Source organism: Lepisma saccharinum, chromosome 11 (assembly GCF_977018435.1).
Source record: "Lepisma saccharinum chromosome 11, izLepSacc3.1, whole genome shotgun sequence".
Classification (NCBI taxonomy): domain Eukaryota; kingdom Metazoa; phylum Arthropoda; class Insecta; order Zygentoma; family Lepismatidae; genus Lepisma; species Lepisma saccharinum.
This window is the reverse complement of record NC_139239.1, coordinates 75,130,169-75,149,788: the sequence shown is the minus strand read 5'-3', so window position 1 is coordinate 75,149,788 and position 19,620 is coordinate 75,130,169. Positions and strand designations below refer to the sequence as shown.

Here is a 19,620-nt window from a genome sequence, read left to right as displayed (position 1 = left end):
AGCGATATAGGCAAGGGACTGCTTTGGAAGAGCTAGACATAACACTGGTGCCGGTAGCAGCCTCCCTCCAGACAGACTGGCACCAATGCACAGGTGGCAGAATAGAATGTTCTGCACGTTTTCAAAAGCTGGACTACAGCGTTCATGTTTTTTTAGTCAGCAGCTTCCTGAACAACAGAAAGAAAGGGGGAAGGATTACTGTATTGTAAGGGACACACGAGCAATATTTCATATGCACAGTGGTGTGCCCAAGGGGGGGGGGGGGTGATCATACCCCCCAACCCCCCCTTTGGCCCAGTATTCCTAAAAAAAGAACATTGTAGGCAGGAAAAGATGGCAAAATTAGGGCTGACTACTAAAAAAAAGTATATTTAAACCCCTCCCTTTCAAATATCCTGGGCATGCCACTGGCCCTGCACAGCAGATGCAGATTAATTATCTCTTGTGAGAGGAGATTAGCAACTTTTTCACTCGTTCCTAAACCAATATCGGATAACCGGGATTGGCAAATTATTCTTACTTTTCTCCCGGCAAACAAGAAAGCAGTTTTCCAAACAAGTCCCCCTCCCCTCCTTCCCCCTTCTACTAGGAACGATTACGTAGATAAAGAAATGGGAATAGTGATTGACCCATGTTCTCAATTGTCCACATACACGTTTTTGTGGGGGGGAGGCACAACAAAGACACCCGAGTCACGCTTTTAGAATGTGTTAAAATGCTAGAGGAAGCTGCATTTAATGACTATCGTTTTGGCAATAGTTCGCTTGTTCCCCCCGATCGTAAGGCAGAGTTCAAGGTCGCGTGGTGAATTAATACGCTGCTACAAAAGCAAGGCAGAGGGGAGGGAGAAGTCGACTGGCATAAGGGGGCAGGCTTCTGGCAAATTTTGTCATCAGCGGGATTTGGAAAACGTATAAAGTGGGAACCGAGAGTTACAGTAAACATAAGATCGAGATAAATGTCCTAATGTTCTGCATGGCTTTTTGCAGGGAATTGGCTGAATGGATAAAGCAGGTAAACCTTGCTTATACCCCTTTCACCCCCCGGCACCTTCATTGTCTATTTCTCATGAATTTGTGAATTTACAATAACGATTTAGAACAGATTAGTGCAATACAGTAAACTTTCGTGTATATGTGGTACTCCTTTTTTTCTTTGTGTACTTAATTTTACCACTTTAATTATATTTCAAAATAATACATTTTTCTCAGTTATACGTTTTTACCCTTCTGTCCCCCATAAAACGTATAACTGTATTTATTATTACATCATGCATGATATTCCATATGTTTGTATCACATAATTTTCTCAACATACAGGGCCTTACCTTTGAAGAAAGCGTTTCTTCTCATTCCGTTTAGCTTTTCAGTTGTACGGTCGTAAACACCAGGTTTGGCAACTTCCGGGACACCCGGTATGATGAAAATGATGAAGGTATGCTCACAAAGAACACCCATGTCCAGACAGAAATACCCCTAGGGTTGTAGCAATCTGTGTTAACCACTCTGCCATGGAGGTAATCAACAAGACCATAAAAATTCATTGCAAATAAAGTACTGAACTTTCATTAATGAAACCAGTCCAGCATTCCTCGATCGTTCTGGACTGGTTTCATTAATGTAAGTTCAGTACTTTATTTGCAATGAATTTCTGTAACCCCTCAATTATTTATAAAACACTTGGTATAACAATTAGTAAATTCTGATTTACCTTCCTACTGCAAAATCATGATCAACAGCATACACATGGAAGCTCTCTACTTGTGTCTTCAATTCACGAAATTTGTTCACAGATGAAACACTCCATTTGGCTTCTTTCCCTTCCATGGGAAAGCACTAATGAAGAAAAACAAAGGTTATTAGCAGCTATGTGTAAATTTTAACACTATGACAAAATAACTCTATATGTTTCAGATTGTCATGAAAGCTTATGGTTATGGCATCACAGCAAACACTTAACAACAATCAATTTGAGAAATATATGAATGAAAGATCATTTTTTCATTTTTTTAGATTTATATACAAATGAAAATTTAGTAGCTTCAGTGTATAGTTAAAATAGCTGATAATTGTAATAACAAAATATTTCTTTAAATAGCCTGCAATTTAGTGCAAAATTTTACATTTTGATATATTATTTATTTTTCAAAAGTTGCCTTTAACATAATGGTACAAATTTCATAGCAAATGTTAAAATTGTGTTAATTCTGGCTATGTTTTACAAAGCTCTTCTGGGCCTCCCCAATGGCGCAGTAATAACGTCATCATCTTGTAATGAAGGGGTCCTGAGTTTGATACCCGGTGGATGCACATAGTGGTTCGGATCACACTTTAAACTGTAGGTCCAGTCCCAATCAGCCGTACTGCGTATAAAGTGGACTTAAAACACCAACTCAACAACAACAAAGCTCTTCTGTATTTCAATCACATGCATTTGTAATTGATCCTTAAAAATAATAATGTGGAACTGAATACCATGAGCAGTTGTACTGAAATTGTTCTTTAAAGGACAATCAATTCTTAAACAAAAAAAAACTATGTAAATTCATGTAATAACTTAATACAGACAATTGCTACACTAATAGCCTACGAAAAAGTTGACTATTTTTTTGCTCTATCACAATTCTTTTTAATTTAGAAACTTGTTCTGTACTTTATCATAAAAAGAAAGGTAATTTACTAAAATAGTTATTTCGGATGGGATGGCTGTACTTCTTCTAATTGTGACTATATCAAGATGGAATGTCAACATAGAAATAAAATGTATTATGAAATAGCAAAAAGAATAGTGTCAACTTTAAAATTCATATCTACTAAAAAGTAGGGATGCGACCGATTAATCGGCACTCTATCGGTATCGGCCGATATAGGCATATCGGTGTATCAGTAAAATTACTGATTATCTTACCGATCCGATATACGCAATAAGTATCTGATAAAGTTCAAAATTCTATCATTTTGTTGTAATTTTTATGGATAATCTCCATGCTCTACTTTCTAAAAAAGAAAATGTTTAAATATGCAACTTCTTTTGCACTGCAGTCACCTTGGAACAATTTATTAAGGTCAATGAACCTTTCAGGTTCTTCAAGGACCATTTCTAATTTTATATCGGATTGGTAGAATATCGGTTATCGGTATCGGTAAATTTTATATCGGTACTTTATCGGCATTGGCCCATCCCTTCTAAAAAGTAAAACAAGCTTCTGACAAACATCCAATGCTCATATTTCATTGTAATTTGAACAAGCCATACTTTTGTATGGATACAAATGAACAAAAATACAGAACTTAAATATAATTTGTAGTTTCATAAAAATTAAGTCTTAATTGCTAGCACATGGTGCTGGTACATATAGGGACGAGCCTTCTGAACAAGCTTACAGGCAGTGATCCACATATGGACCAGCCATCTGCTAGATGTTACACTGATAATGACAACTACAGAGCGTACTTACTCCTGCAAGACTGCATCTTATTGCTTGAGAGGACAAGAATGTAAAATAGTACATCAGTGGATATGCCATGTTAGCCTTCACTATGGATTTGTACCCAATGTCAACAAAGAACACATCAAAATACTTCACAAACTTCAGTCTTTGAGAATGCAGAATGCCAATTTGATTTTTCTGGAAAAGAATAACATTCAATGTTCATTTATAATTTAGTTGAGAAATTTGAAATTGCAAACATTTATATTAGCAAAACCTTAAAAATTAGAGAAATGATGTGGGTCAGTGTAGTCTAGCACAAAGTCGGCCTTTCACACCCTACCATTGGATCGCCACATTGTGTACCGTGATTCAACACTCCACACAATGGTTTTCCACTGTTCTATGGTCCAGTTTTGACGCTCCTTGCACCATGTAAGGTGGCATTTGGCATTTGCCTGTGAGATGTTTGGTTTATGGGCAGCTGCTCAGCCATGGCTACCAAGTTGCCGCACCTCTCGTCAAACAGTCATGGTGCTTGGAGTAGATCCTGATGCAGTTCGGAATTTCTGTGTGATGGTGGCGATGGATGATTGATAGAGGCACATATTTTTGGTAAATAAAAAAGCAAAATTTTCGGTACAACAACAGTCAATTTCGGGTTCAAAATTGGTAAATAAAATACAATTTTGCTGTTATAGCGGTGAATAAGCGATATATAATATGACATTTTGGTTTTAAAAATGTTAATATAATCCCAAATTTGTTTTAAAAACTGCTCTTACTACACAAAATAAACATATTCCTTCTTATAGCACAGTTATGTCATTACTAGAATATTAAGTTTATTCCTGTATAAAGGGGTCTATTTTTTCTTCTCAAATATTTACAGTAGTATTGATCAATTTTCCATGAATTGCATAACTCACAGGATAATTCTGACTTCAGGAAATGTCGAGTCTGTAAATAAACTCTAAACTTAGTGTTTAAGAGTCTATTTCACATTATTTCGTGACAAAACAAGGTAGGAAAATGCACCTCACACCTTTCAGAAACATGAAAAATTAACATTACAATGCGTTATTTCACATTTCGTGTCTTCGTCAAAAACGACACTCTACAGTCTCTGGAGGTCAACATGGGAGGTTGGACTGCATGCTTTTGGGTTGTACACATCCCTTCATGTTTCCACTTCACTATAACATCAGAAACATTGAACCTAGGGATATTTAGCAGGGTGGAAATCTCGCACACAGACTTCTTACACAAGTGGCACCCAATCACCTAACCACGTTGAAACTCCGCGAATTCTCAGACCATTCCATACTACTGTCTCGTGCTGTCTGCAGACTACCGAGATTGCTGACCATGTGTTCCACGCGGTGGATGACAGTACTATATCACCCTCTATGATAAACACACATTTCGCGGTGTGTCTGGATACTCTTGATCACATAGAGTATTTATTCACTACTGTTAACATCATGCATGCAAAGCAATGAAGCTCTTCTTGAATATGTCCATGCTCTCCAGATCCTAATAGTAATAAATGTTTACAAATCCTTCACTTAAGTGTTTCCAAACACCTACCTACGAGTCACGCAGTCACGGTTGCCAACTTTTAGATTCTAAACTGGTCTAGGAGCATCAGGTTTTTCAATTTGATATTGCAGACATTTATTCCTTGGTAGAAAACATTTGTTATCACTCACACCTAGTGGCGGCGAATGGGTTCCAAAACTAGGGGTCCAACGGGGGGGGGGGGGGACAATTTAATTTCCCTTGGTACATAAGGTTAGCGTGGTGCCAAAGTGGCAAAAAGGGGGGGGGGGCAACTACCCCTTCTCGGCCCCGCTGTAAAGGAGTACGAACCAAGTTTGGCAAAAAGTGTCATCATAAATATTTTGGAACTTTGTGTGACTAGTGGTTGTTCTACATTAAACAATTTCTGGGGGTGCTCCTCTATGGCGCAGTGGTAGTGTCGTCGGCTTGTAATCAAGGGGTCCAGAGTTCGATACCCAGTGGAGATACATAGTGGTTCGGATCCCACTTTAAACTGTAGGTCCAGTCCCGATTAGCCTTATTGTGCATAAAGTGACCAAATAAATGAATCAATCAATTAAACAGATTTTTTCTCTGGTGTAATTTTGTCAATTCAATATCAGAATTAGTTGCTCAAGATATCACCCCTCAACATTAAGGCACGATGGTCCATAAAATAGAACGTGAAATCAGAATTTGCATTATTAAAGGTTTTTGCATATTGTCATCTCCTTCAACAAATCGTCGTTCGCTCATGTAGTTGCTAGTTATCTAGTTCTACAGACTGCATTGATAGGCAAGCAATGCAATTTACAAATTTCAACAAACGACGTAAAAATGAAACAGAGAGAAGATTTACGATTTCAAGACCAGAAAAGTGACATAAAATGAACAAGACACACAAACCTATTTCAAGACCTTCAAAAAAAATTGGAAAATATGTAGTAGTCGTTTTGACATAATAATGAAACAAATTTGAGAAGTTACAAAATCTTAGTTATACTACAGTGGCATAGCAACATATCGCAAGGCCCTGGGCGAGATTAGAATGCAAGGCCACTTCATTCGTTTTTTAAATATCAATGTGAATTGATACACAGTCACCAAGGAAACACCAGCAAATTATCATATTTATATAATAGCCTAATAATAATAATACACTAGACTCTCGCTAATCCGGCCATTCCTTGCACATATGGGTGCCAGATTCACGGAAGTGCCGGATTATTGAGATGGTCGGAAATTACGTACTACTATGTAGTTTAACACACAGGGACTATACAGGCTGTACTTTACGTGTTTCCTTTTAGAAGCCATAGTATGTACTGAACTTTACTGTAAGAAAGTCACAATTTCAAATTGTTTAACATTTTTAACTAACAACATTGTTGAACACGATAATTCATTGTTGTGCGCATCATTTCTGCTTGAGTGACGATAGGCTGGATGTGGGCCGGACTACTGAGAGGGTGGACTATTGAGCGAGAGTCTAGTGTAATACATTTCTGACAAAAATTATATTTAATTGTACGCGACAGAGAAATTTACACTTTTCAGAGCTACAGTAACACAGCAGTAGTAATAGCACGTATTTAAGATGTTCTTTAGGCAGTAAGGCACAACTGAAATATTCTTAAATATGCTAAACTTTTTTTTGAAAAAAATCAGAAATACAAACTAAGAATCTTTACATATAACCTATATATTATTTAATGAGTTGTTCTTTGTTTCCTGATTTCAAAATTTGTATGATGTAAATGTCACAAACCATGGCTTAAGAAGAAAATATCGAAGGATGTACATAAAATGTCGGTGCTTGATAGAGAGGGGGGAAGGGGGTGCGCTAAACCACAATTCTGTTTAGGGGCCCAAAATATCTACCTACAAGCTCTTCAACACAATCAGTTTGTAATGGTTGGATTGACCATTACTGGTTTTGTATATTGTATTAATTAATTGCTGGCCAGCTACAATGTGTAGGGTTAAGTAATATGTTTCCATGAGTATACTTTTATGTTTTTAATGGATGTAAGTGTATGTGCTTATTGGATTGTGCTTTACTGGATATTAGATTCCCCTGTTTTTTATCTCCCCAGTTGGGGGAGCTAGCTGTCTTTCAAAAGACCGTTACAGTGGAATTTTCCAACGCTACGTGGTCCACATCCACGGAAGTTTACCCAGACTATAAAAAAGGCCAGTGGGCTTTAGCAAAAAGCAGTGTTTCCCCATTGATCGACAAAGAGGAACGTCTCCTCAAATTTAGTCCACTTTTGGTGGCTAGACTTAACATAATAATGTAGCATTTGGTGTAAACCAACCCCTGTTGCTGTACCAAGTCCCCTTTTAGAAAGAGCCTTGAATATTTGGATATTTCAGTGTTAAATAATTGATGCCCAAAAGAAAGAGTGAAGGCGTAAAGAAACGCATTTGTAATGAACGGAATATCATTTAAGCTGAGGGTAGGCCCGCAGAGATAGTTTTGCTAACTCTGCGGTAAAGGAAGTGCCGATGGTGTAAGCCATAAGTGTGCAATTATGTTGAATTAAGGAAATTGTTTGATTATGTAAATGCACACATGGAAGCAGTATGTAAATATGTATATTAGGGATGGGATCGATTAATCGGTACTCTATCGGTATCGGCCGATATAGGCATATCGGTGTATCGGTAAAATTACCGATTATTTTACCGACCCGATATATCGATAAATGTGATAATTTAGTGCAAAATTCTGCCATTTTGTTGTAATTTTTATGGATAATCTCCATGCCCTACTTTCTAAAAAAGTAAGTGTCTAAATATGCAACTTCTCTTGCACTGCAGTCACCTTGAAATACACATTTATTAACGAGGTCAATGAACCTTTCAGGTTCTTCAAGGACCGTTTCTAATTTTGTATCGGATCGGTAGAATATCGGTTATCGGTATCGGTAAATTTTATATCGGTACTTTATCGGTATCGGCCAAAATTTCATATCGGCTCATCCCTAATGTATATACAGTGTGTCCGGCTTAAAAGTATATTAAAAGAAAAATTAATAACTTGAGAAGCAATTGAGATATTTATTGGCGGTTTGCTTCTACAAGTATGTTAACTCAAAATGTTTTTTTGCGTGTACTTGCGGCAGTTGGTATCGCGTGCGCATGCGCGTAACTGCACGTAACTGCTTTGTTCACGTAAACGCTCGCGTAAGTAGCCATGTGGACTCCACAGCAGAAGGTGTTCTGTGTGCTTTCTCTCGAAGAACTAAAGTCTGTTACACTAGTACAACGTCGTTTTCGGCTTGAATATGGACTGCGACCAACCGACGATGTTCCCAGTTACAATTCAATCAAGAAATGGGACGAGCAGCTTCGGGAAACTGGAAGTTTGCTTTCGATGTCGGGCCGCCATGCCAAGCATGCAGTTCCAGAGGCTACTGTTGAATTAATCTGAGCGTCCTTCCAGCAGAGCCCTCGTAAGTCAATCCGACAAGCAAGTAGGCAGTTACAGTTACCTCGTTCGACAGTACACGATGTCGTCCATAAAAGGTTGCGCCTACGGGCGTACAAAATGCAGCTTCGTCACAAAATCAAGCCCAAGGACAGGCCACGACGGAAGAACTTCGCGGAGACAATTCTGGCAAAAATTGATGAAAACGAGGCATTCCTCGATTTCATCTGTTTCTCGGATGAGGCTACATTTCACACTTCCGGCAAGGTAAACACGCACAATTGCCGCATATGGGGAAGTGAACCCCTCCACGTAGTGATGGAGTGGGAACGTGACTCTCCAAAAGTGACTGTGTGGTGTGGATTGTTGAAGGACAGGGTTATAGGCCCATTCTTCTTCGCGGAGCCTACAGTTAATGCAAGAACGTACATATACATGTTGGAGCTGTATGTTGTGCCACAACGTCCTCGTGAAGTGATCTTTCAACAAGATGGCGCACCATGCCATTTTGCGAACATTGTGAGGGATTTCTTGGATCATGAGTTCCCAGATCGCTGGATTGGGAGAGGTAGTCCATGGATTGCTTGGCCCCCTAGAAGCCCAGACATTACGTCACTTGATTTTTTTCTGTGGGGTTTATCAAGAATCAAGTGTACCAGACACCAGTTCGTGATCTACCAGATCTAAACCATCGCATTCGTGCAGCTATCGCTAATGTTACGCCTGCAATGCTGCAAAACACTTGGAGAGAAGTGGAATACAGATTAGATGTCTATCGCGCCACTAATGGTGCACATATCGAGGTGTATTAGGTATGTAAAAAAACATTTTGAGTTAACATACTTGTAGAAGCAAACCGCCAATAAATATCTCAATTACTTCTCAAGTTATTAATTTTTCTTTTATTATACTTTTAAGCCGGACACCCTGTATATAACACCGTATAATAAACCAATATATCCTACTAGAAATGTTATGATTCCAAGAACTACGGTACTGTCCATTTAAAACCAGTTCTTTATTCACTTGCTGTACATGTGTAAATGAACAAGGGACAAAAAATATAAATTGTTATGTGAAACCCCCCTTTCGTAATTCCGTCGCAAATATAGTCTGCTCGCCTGGCACCCAGGGTGAGGTGAAAGGAGAGATTTGAGGGATTAAAGTAGGAAGTAATCCAGAGGGACAGATTAAAACAAGGGACTGGGGGGCCGAACTTTCACAGGCTTCAACATCAACAAATCTTAAGACGATAGTAATTTGCCCCATACATGTGAAATCTTTGGTGTAATCAATTGATACAGCTAATTTGACTTTTTTTAATTAGCAATTTTGACTTTGTTGCACATTAATTGTACCAGTTATCTTTGAATTTTAGGACTTAGATGATAATAATAATTGTGAATCTCATGTTGTTGTTACATCTTAATGTTCTTGTAAGATTAAATATTTGACGCAGTGGCGTAACAAAATCATAAATTACGCATTCGCAAGAAACAAATTTGGGTCCCTCAAGTACAGTCAGATTCTTCCAGGAAATTTATGTAATTTATGTAATTACTTAGAATGGCTGGTTGTGGTTACACTTACATTAATAACACAGGCCTGCGAAGAAAAAAATACAAGGGAAGTGATAGGTGAACTTTATGTATTTTGTCGTGCTGAATTCGAAAAAAATAAAGAAAAATGTCTATCACGTCACGTTTTCTTGAAAAATTTAATTGTAAACCATTGTATGAACATTTACCATAAATATGTTGTTTCGGCGTGGAATAGCTTTCCTCCGTGCCTGACCATTACAAACTATGTAAGAAGACTTTATCTTGCGTAGTTTGGCATCAAACTCGGAGACCAGGACAAATCGTGGGCTCCTCATAAAGTGTGTGTGCAGTGTCTCAATGATCTACGCTTATGGCTCAACAGAAAGAAGACTGCTTTACGCTTTGGAATTCCTATGACATGGAGGGAGCCGAGAAACCACTGTGATGATTGTTACTTTTGTGCCTGCCATGTCCGTGGGTATAACCGAAAAAATCACAAGCTAATCTCTTATCCTGAGAACATTCTATCGGCCATACGCACCGTTCCTCATGGACCTTATGTGCCAGTGCCTTTGCCTCCAACTGAATTACCAGTCATCTCTTCAGAGTCTTCCGACTCGGAACATCCAGACAGTCAAGGCTCCGATAGCGAATATAAGCTCTCTGGAGGCGATTCACCTCAGCGCTTCTCTCAGGTTGAACTTAATGATCTGATTAGAGATCTGGGCCTTTCGAAAGAGGCAGCTGACTTGCTGGGCTCCAGATTCAAAGAAAAACATTTATTGGCCAAAGGAACCACTTTTTATTGGTACAGGATTCGAGAAAAGAACTTTGTTCAGTACTTTGAGGAAGCGGAGAACCTGGTCTATTGTTCTGATGTTCCCGGATTGATGAGCAAATTTAATATCACCTACGATAAAGATGAATGGAAGCTGTTTATAGATTCATCGACAAGGAGCCTGAAAGCTGTCCTTCTTCATCACGGAAGCCAGTATGCATCTGTACCAGTTGCACACTCGGTACATTTACAAGAACGCTATGAAAACCTGGCTCTCGTCCTCAACAAAATAAAATATGCCGACCACGGTTGGACCATTTGCGGTGATTTGGAAGTTATCTCCATGCTTCTTGGTCAACAAGACGGATATACAAAGTTCCCATGTTTCATTTGTGAGTGAGACAGCCGTGCAAAGACTCAACATTGGGTCAAGAAAGAATGGGCTAAAAGACAAAATCTTGAACCAGGCACCAAGAATGTGATTCGGAACAGCTTAGTTGACCCAAAAAAGTATTGTTACCCCCGTTGCATATCAAATTAGGTGTAATTAAGCAATTTATCAAGGCTATTCCAAAAGATGGCGATTGTTTCAAATACTTGTGCAAAAAGTTACCAGGTTTATCTGCAACCAAGTTGACAGAGGGAATCTTTGTAGGTCCAGATATCCGCAAGCTCATGAAGGATAAAGACTTTGAGACTAGCATGACAACAACGGAGAAAGAAGCTTGGGTTGCCTTCAAAGATGTGGTCAGTAAATTTCTGGGGAATTACAAGGATCCTGACTATAAAGCACTTGTTATGAATATGATGGACAAATTTCAAGCGTTGGGTTGCTCCATGAGTGTCAAACTATATTTCCTTCACTCACATGTGGACTATTTCCCCGAAAATTTAGGAGCAGTCAGCGAAGAACAGGGTGAAAGGTTTCACCAATATATTAAAGATATGGAGTGCAAATATCAAGGACAATGGGACAAGAACATGCTCGCCGACTACTGTTGGATGTTAACACGAGAGAGGCCTGAGATTGCACATAAAAGAAGAACGTCAAAAAGAAGTTTCAAAGGCAAAAGGGTACGTACTTAAATACAAACTTTGTTTGTGTTTGGTTTAGTTGTTTGTTCAGTTTACAATTTGTGTCAAATGTTCATGTACACATACATTGCTCCTCGTGGTCAATCGTCTATTTTATGTACATTACCTTAATAAACACAAATGAACATAATACGTTGGTGCTTTTTTCTAGAAACTTCACCATAATGGGATGTTAAAAGTGTAAACGCAGGGAACTTTGTGTTTTTCTCTCGAGCAGAGGTGTCTCGTGCGATCTGGCAACAGTGGTTTTCTTCCATTTAAACCTATACAAAATAAAATCAATTGCTAATAAATCAATTTGCATCACCAAGCATCGATTTTACATAGATTTAAATGGGTCAAAACTACTCTTGCCAGATAGTGCATGCAAAATTGTTAGCAAAAATTCCTTTTTACATAAGATTTTAGCAAAAATATCGATATCGATTTTACAAAAAATCCTGATGTGATGGAAAAAAAATGGAGGTCATTTTCGAAATCAGCACACCCAATAACATAAAACTCAACGTACACGTCTCTTGCATTTTTCAACAACTTCAATTTCGCAGGCCTGTGTAATTATACAAATCGATGCTCTACATCTGAATTTTCAACAACATATCTTTCTTTGACATTTATGTATTCAAAAAAGAAAATACAAATACTTACTTATCCCCTCCCCCCCTCTTAACAGCTGGGTGGATAAAAATAATGATTTTTATTTATAATTTTTGATATTTTTTATTTAACTTGATCTTCTTTTTGGCACCGTACACATAGACATATTCTTTGCTCCATGGCAGTTTGATGTGATTTATCATTAACGTATTAAAATCGGGTAGGCTATGCAAGGTCATGAGACACAAGAAAAGCCAAGACAAAGCGCTTTCTTTCAAGAAAATAATAAATGGATAAAAATGTCCAAACAATTTTTGCGATAATGTTTCACATGAGAAATGAGAATTATTTTTACTTTTTCGGGGCCCCTTAGGCTTAGAGCTCCCGCCCGCCTCTGATTTGACCTATTCATTCAAACATTAAACTAGAATATAAAGCCAGATAAAAGAAAGGTTTTCATTTTATTGCACACAAAAATTTGCCTTTTCTATTTTTCTCACTTCCATGTATTACGTTTTTCGTATCAACCTCATGGGACGTGAGGCCCCTACATGCGCGAGGCCCAGGGTGATCGCCCACTTCGACCACCCCTTGCTACGCTAATGGTTATACAACCTCAAGGCACCTGCACCTAGCAGAAATTCAAATATTCCCATGCGTAGTGAAATATAATGGCCATTGGCAACACTGACAGTAGTGCTAGCTTCTACCTGCAAGAACTACATCGAGTCTCACGGGTCTTAAGAAGACCCGGGTAATAGAAAAACCTGGCAGGCATCGATGCCTGTGCACAACTGTGATGTGAAGCTCTCTTGCGCAATGTCGAACACCTGGGCTTGACGTGCATGTTGCATATTATTGTAGGCGCGCCTCCTCGCAGACGGGTTCTTTCCAGGTCTTGTTCAGGTCTCTGGTCACGTGCTATTTATGGTGACATTTAGGACTACAACTTTTTAAATTAAGCAATGCTGTTAGCAATTTGCTGTTTTGAAATAAAGGGTAAATGTGTCATGAGCACAATTGATTGCACTGGGGAACAGTGAAATTGCGGCACAGTGTTTGAGAGCTAATTTAGGGCGATTTCATGCTGCTGAATAATGATATAATAATATATTTCCTGAATTGGCTCTAATTTATGAAATAAATGCAACTAAACCAAAATGGCGGAAACATAAGACATACATATAAATGAACTTCCAACAACAATTTAATATTTCTTTTTGTGATTACAATCATTATTATAAAAATAAATTTATATAGGCCTATTATCATAATAATTAAGAAAATATGTACACAATGAAGTAACAAACTATGTGAAACGTTTTCTATATGATTTCCTGCTGTATTGCTTTTTAGGACAATCCCTCTGCAAGCTCCAACAATAGTCGGCCATCATGTGGCGATCTCACCGTCCCTGGTACCTTTCTTCCATTATCCTTATATCCAGATGGAACCTTTCTCCCTGTTCTTCACTAAAATCACCAAGATTCTCAGGGAATCTGTCAATGTGGCTATGTAGAAAATGTATCATCACACTCATATTACCTCCCAATTTCTCAACATATTTCCAACTATAAGGCGGTAGTTTTCTGCTCTGTGATCCCCCAAAACGTTTTTGACGACGGACACAAAGCTCAGACAGGCCTCAGGTTCGATGTAAGACATATAAGTTGTAAAATTGGCATCATTTATAAGTGTACGAATTTGTGGTCCGTCAAATATTCCTGCCTTCAATTTTTCAATACTTAGTCCTGGAAAAGTGTGGCATATATATTTTAAACAATCACCACTTGTATCTAAGGCCTTGACAAACTGTTTTATCAACCCAAGTTTAATATGCAGTGGCGGAAGGATGATTTTGTCCCTATCTATCAGCGGTTCATGAATGATATTAGCTTTTCCCACTGTAATATTTTCCGTTGGGGGCCAAACTTTTATCGTCCACTTTTATCACTTTCGTTTTTATTGTCACTAGCACTTTCATCTGATATCTCAACGTCATCGTCGATATTTTGCGAAAAGGTACATATTGGTAAAGGTAAGTTTTCACTGTGCTGCATTGGCGGCTTTCCTGACTCTACATTAGCGTACACCCAATTACGCTTTTTGAATCTATTCATGCCTTTAAAATTCACAGCACAAAAATAGAAATCATTAACATGATTTTTTGGTTCACTCCATGACATGGGCACTCCAAATTTGAGTCCCTTTCGTCCGCCTTGGCCCCAATAACGAAGTGATTCCAAACAAGTTTTGCAAACTATATCTGGGACCCATTTTATATTTTGTTGTCCCAGATTTTTGGCAAAATAAGCCTGATACAAATCTCTCACTACATCCGTGATATTTCATCTCTGTGATGGTAAACAATATATTCCACATATATAGCAAAAAAAAAAAAAAAACATTTGGGTTATTGAAACACTTACTACGTGAGGAACTCATATTTCCAATGTATTCACATTAAACGCATTTCGTTTAGTTATACTACAAAATTCAACATTAAGAGATAATTGCCTTGCAATGCTTCATAAGTTGCCTAGCAACAATTTACAAATACATAAATAAGTTTCTTAATGGGAATTTCATCCCATATCAAATTTTGATATTACCTAGAAAAGCGTGGAGTAATTTTACCTCACACATTTTCCATGGTGTGTTTATTTTTATAACTGGAGTCAATTCAACTGAACCAATCATACAATTGGCAATCACAGCTGTTTTGTGTGCTGAAACTGTTATTAAACTTTATGCCACAAAATAAAATCTTTTTTTTGTTCCCCAGTGTTGTTCAACACATCATATATATATCACAATAAACCCAGTCAGCAATACTTAGTTCTCAGAAAAGATACAGTGATTCCATTTCTTTCTTTCATTTAAAACAATAATGTTCAGAAACATTGAATTCAAATTATGAAAAGATAAAAAGTCACTCTAACTGCCACTACTACAGTGCACTCTTTTTAATTTGAACTTCAAGGGGAGAGAAAAAAAATGGATTATCTAAAAGTAACAAAAACATGCATTACTAAAGAAAATCAATAAAGCAAACAAAAATAACAAGCATGCAGTGGACCTTTCTGTAAAAATTACCGTATTCTTAGCATGGACCTAAAGTACAAGTCAAAAAAATTCTTCTCACAATAGTAATAAAGGAAACATTAAATGGAAAACAAGTTTATGTAAGTACACTGTACTAACACACAAAATCACATACATGTTCTTGCTTAAAGAAGTGTGTGATTTTTGTTTGCTTTTCTTTTTAATTTTCCAAGGTTAATAAAATCTTTAATTTTATTTATTGGGTGAGTAGTCCAATCAACCCGGTTCTGCGCCCGAAAATGGGGCTCGGTGGGGCTCTGTGGGGCTCGCCAAACCTCAAAAACTCACTTTCTCTCCACGTTCCGCGCCTTATTTATTGCGCTGACGATGTTTCACAGCGTAGAAAACAGCACCAAAACATCAAAAACTCACTTTGATTATTTGGAGCTCACCAAAACCTCAAAAACTTATTTTTATTAATTGAGGTTCACCAAACCTCAAAAACTCTCATTTTCTCTCTATGTTCAGCGCCTCATTTATTGCGCTGACACAACGTGATGAGTAAATAATGCAGTTTTTTATTCTTGAAGGATGAATGCACCTTATCGTAATTTTCCAAGCCCCGGTCAAATGTTTGTATATCGTGATCTTTGTAAACCTCTCTCTCGGGAACGATGTGCCACACACACGCGCGTGCACGCCTATATTGTGACGCAAACAAACAAACAAATAATATTTTTTTTAAGATTCCTGGCCCCTAACCCCACTTCCGGTCGCTATTTTGGATTTCCGACCATAGGTTCTATTTATATTTTACTTACATATAGGCGTACGTGATGAATCCGCAAACAGATTTTTCCTAAGTCTTACTGTTTCTAAGATAATCCTACTTCCGGTCGCTATTTTGGATTTCCGAACATAGGTTCTATTCACATTTTACTCATGTATAGGCGTACGTGATGAATCCGCAAACAGATTTTTCCTAAGTCATGAATTGGAGGGTTCTATGGCAACCTATATTAATTCTCGTAAGAGAACAGAAAACGCACACACACACAAAAAAAAAAACAATACTGTGGTCACTACAACAAATAGTCTTCTTCAACCCCTATCCAACAAACCAAAAAAAAATCATCATCCTAACTAGAACCATGTAACTAACATTGTGATGACTCATATTAAATACCTCTTAATTGTATTACTTATAAGGCTCCTTGTTTTTGTAAAAAAAATAGGTATTTAACTTTCTTTGAAGTTACATACCATCTATTATTTCAAGTTCAAAGGTGTTTCACGTGGTTTTTCATAGTAATTTCGACCAGATTGAATTTTGACGTGATCGTGTATTTTCTATTTCACCTCAAGAAATTCTATATAAATAACATACCTGAAAATTGTATCGCTATATACTAGATTTTTTGATTTCTGTGATTTTCGAAAAAGCAATGGCATCCACCACCAGTTTGAATCGTAAAAATGATAAAACTGAATGTGTTACTTGTGGGAAGCTAATCTCAAGAAACAATTTATCGGTACACAGGGCAAGATGTAGCGAAACAGGTTCGAGAATTAATCGTTCGTTACCTTCTAAGTCTTGTGCTCGATGCGGAAAGATGATCAGCATTACAAATTTAAGTAAACATCTCAAAATTTGCAAACCATCGACCGAACGAGGAACAGTGAAAAGAAAAATCGATGATCCAGGAACCGAAGCTTCCACTTCCAAGCAAATTAAATTATCGAATGAACGCAAACCAATTAGATCTGTATTCAACGACCAACTCCAGGATTTTTCAATTAAGTCAGAATCAGGTCGTGACATCCTTAGTTTCTTGGATGAAACGAAAACATCTGTACTAAATATTTTGAAAGATAAACTTGAAAACAACTCTATAAAAGTATACGTTGTTCTGTTTTCCGAATACGAGAAAGTTGATGGCACAACGAGTATTTTTTATCATCGTACAAAAAATCAGACTCTTTATTTTGCTGACGTCGAAAATTTGGACAACTTCTATTATAAAGTTTCCAACGAGCTGGTTAAGAAACATGACGATTTCGAGGCTAAAGGGTCGGGATGGTCTCTGTGTGGAAGTCCTCACACGTTAACCGTTTACGTGAACCAATTCTCGCCTCTTCGTGCATCCAGCTACGTTCCTCTTCCACCGAACATTCAACACAAGAGGGCTGTGTTAAATATACAGAACAGCGATAACAAGTGTTTTCTCTGGTGTGTGTTGGCTGCACTGCATCCTGTTTATTGCAAAAATAATCCAGAACGGATTTATCATTACAAGCAATACGAGTCCGAATTTGAAAGTGTAATGTCTGACATCGAATACCCGGTGACATTGTCGGATATAACAAAGTTCGAAAATCGTGCAGGAAAACGCATCGCTATTAATGTATATTCCTTTACGTCAGATAAATATCTTGTGCACCCCGTCAGGATAAGCGATATCGACGATGACGATGCTCGTGTGATTAATCTTCTTCTAATTTCCAACGAGGATGTTCATCACTATACGCTAATTTGTTCACTATCACGTTTGGTCAGAAGTCAATCAACCAAGCATGAACATTACATCGAAGTTTGCCCGAGATGCCTAACCACGTTCGACGATCGAAAACAACTCAATTATCGAAATTACACCGGACGTCAAATTGCTCTGGAGAAACTTGCCGAACATAAAATTTATTGCGGTGACAACAGACCGGCTAGAATGTTGATGCCCGAAACGAACGAAGTCGAAGAATTCAAAATGCACAAGGCATTGTTGGAACATCCCGCAATCATCGTCGCAGATTTCGAGGCGTTCCTCAAACCACTCTCCTACTGCGAACCGGATCCTGAAATTTCCTCCACAACGCCGTACCAGCTTCATCAACCTAATAGTTTCGGCTATGTTGTTGTGCGACGTGATAAAATAAATGAAGCATATATATACCGCGGGCCAAATGTAATCGAACACTTCCTGGAAAAAATGGTGGAGGAGGTTGAGGTAATTGGTAGCGTACTGCTTACATCAAAACCGATGGCACCTTTAACTGAAAATGAACTTCAAAATTACAATTCCACTGAGGTGTGTCCGGTATGTGATCAAAGTTTCACTGATGAGAACAAAAAAATATTCCACCACGATCATTTCAGCGGAAACTACATAGGTGGAATTTGCAACACGTGCAATCTTAAAACCCAGAAACCTAAATTCATCCCCATATTCTTTCACAACGGAAGCGGATATGATTTTCACCACCTGGTGAGACATCTTGGCTACGATCCGAAACGTATAGGTGTCTTGGCCGAGAATGAAGAACGCTACATTAGTCTCAGCAAGCAAGTGTCGATTCCGGGAACGAAAAATACAATCGAGATGCGCTTCCTGGATTCGTATAGATTTCTCTCTGCCAGCCTGGACGCTTTAGCAAACAAACTCATCGACGATCAATTTAAAATAACTAGAGCTAGTTTTCCCAACGTAGACATAGAACTCGTTAGACGTAAAGGGATTTATCCTTACGAATACGTTAGTGATGGTTCTAAATTTAACGACGACGCTCTCCCACTTCCAAGAGAATTTTACAGCAGACTCAGAGAGAAAGGAATCACGGACGAAGAATACCAACACGCGCAACTCATGTGGGAGAAATTAGGATGTAGGACACTCGGAGACTACCACGACGCATACTTAAAACTGGACGTGACGATACTCGCGGATGTTTTTCAAGTGTTCAGGAAAACGGCAACGAATATTTATAAATTAGATCCAGCGTATTTCTACAGCCTACCGGGATTAGCGTGGTCGGCAATGTTATTCCAGACAAAGGTCAAGCTGGAACTGATATCGGACGTTGACATGTTACTTTTCATCGAAAGAGGGATACGAGGTGGAATGGTGCAATGCGTACAGAGACATGCAAAAGCTAATAACGTACACATGAAAGAAGATTACGATTCAAATCGAGCATCGAATTACATCTTCTACGCCGACGTTAATAATCTCTACGGACATGCCATGGTTCAGAAACTTCCTTACGGGGGATTCGAATGGTTAGATCCCACTTCGATAGATATTATTTATTTCGACGATAGCGAGTGTGGTTTCTTCGCAGAGGTAGATCTCCAATTCTCCGACCACCTGCACGACACGTTTTCGGA

The 19,620-nt window shown here is 38.3% G+C and overlaps 1 protein-coding gene across 1 annotated transcript in view; it reads right to left on the bottom strand.

Annotated features, from left to right (window-relative positions):
- Nucleotides 1-19,620, bottom strand: part of LOC145994927 (uncharacterized) — a 108,690-nt gene that overhangs the window by 56,073 nt on the left and 32,997 nt on the right. The window contains exons 8-9 of the mRNA XM_083131424.1: nt 3,458-3,628; nt 1,711-1,835 (exon numbers count right to left, since the gene is read on the bottom strand). Of these exons, the coding sequence (XP_082987550.1) occupies nt 1,711-1,835; nt 3,458-3,628 (296 nt within the window). The remainder of the gene's footprint in view (nt 1-1,710; nt 1,836-3,457; nt 3,629-19,620) is intronic.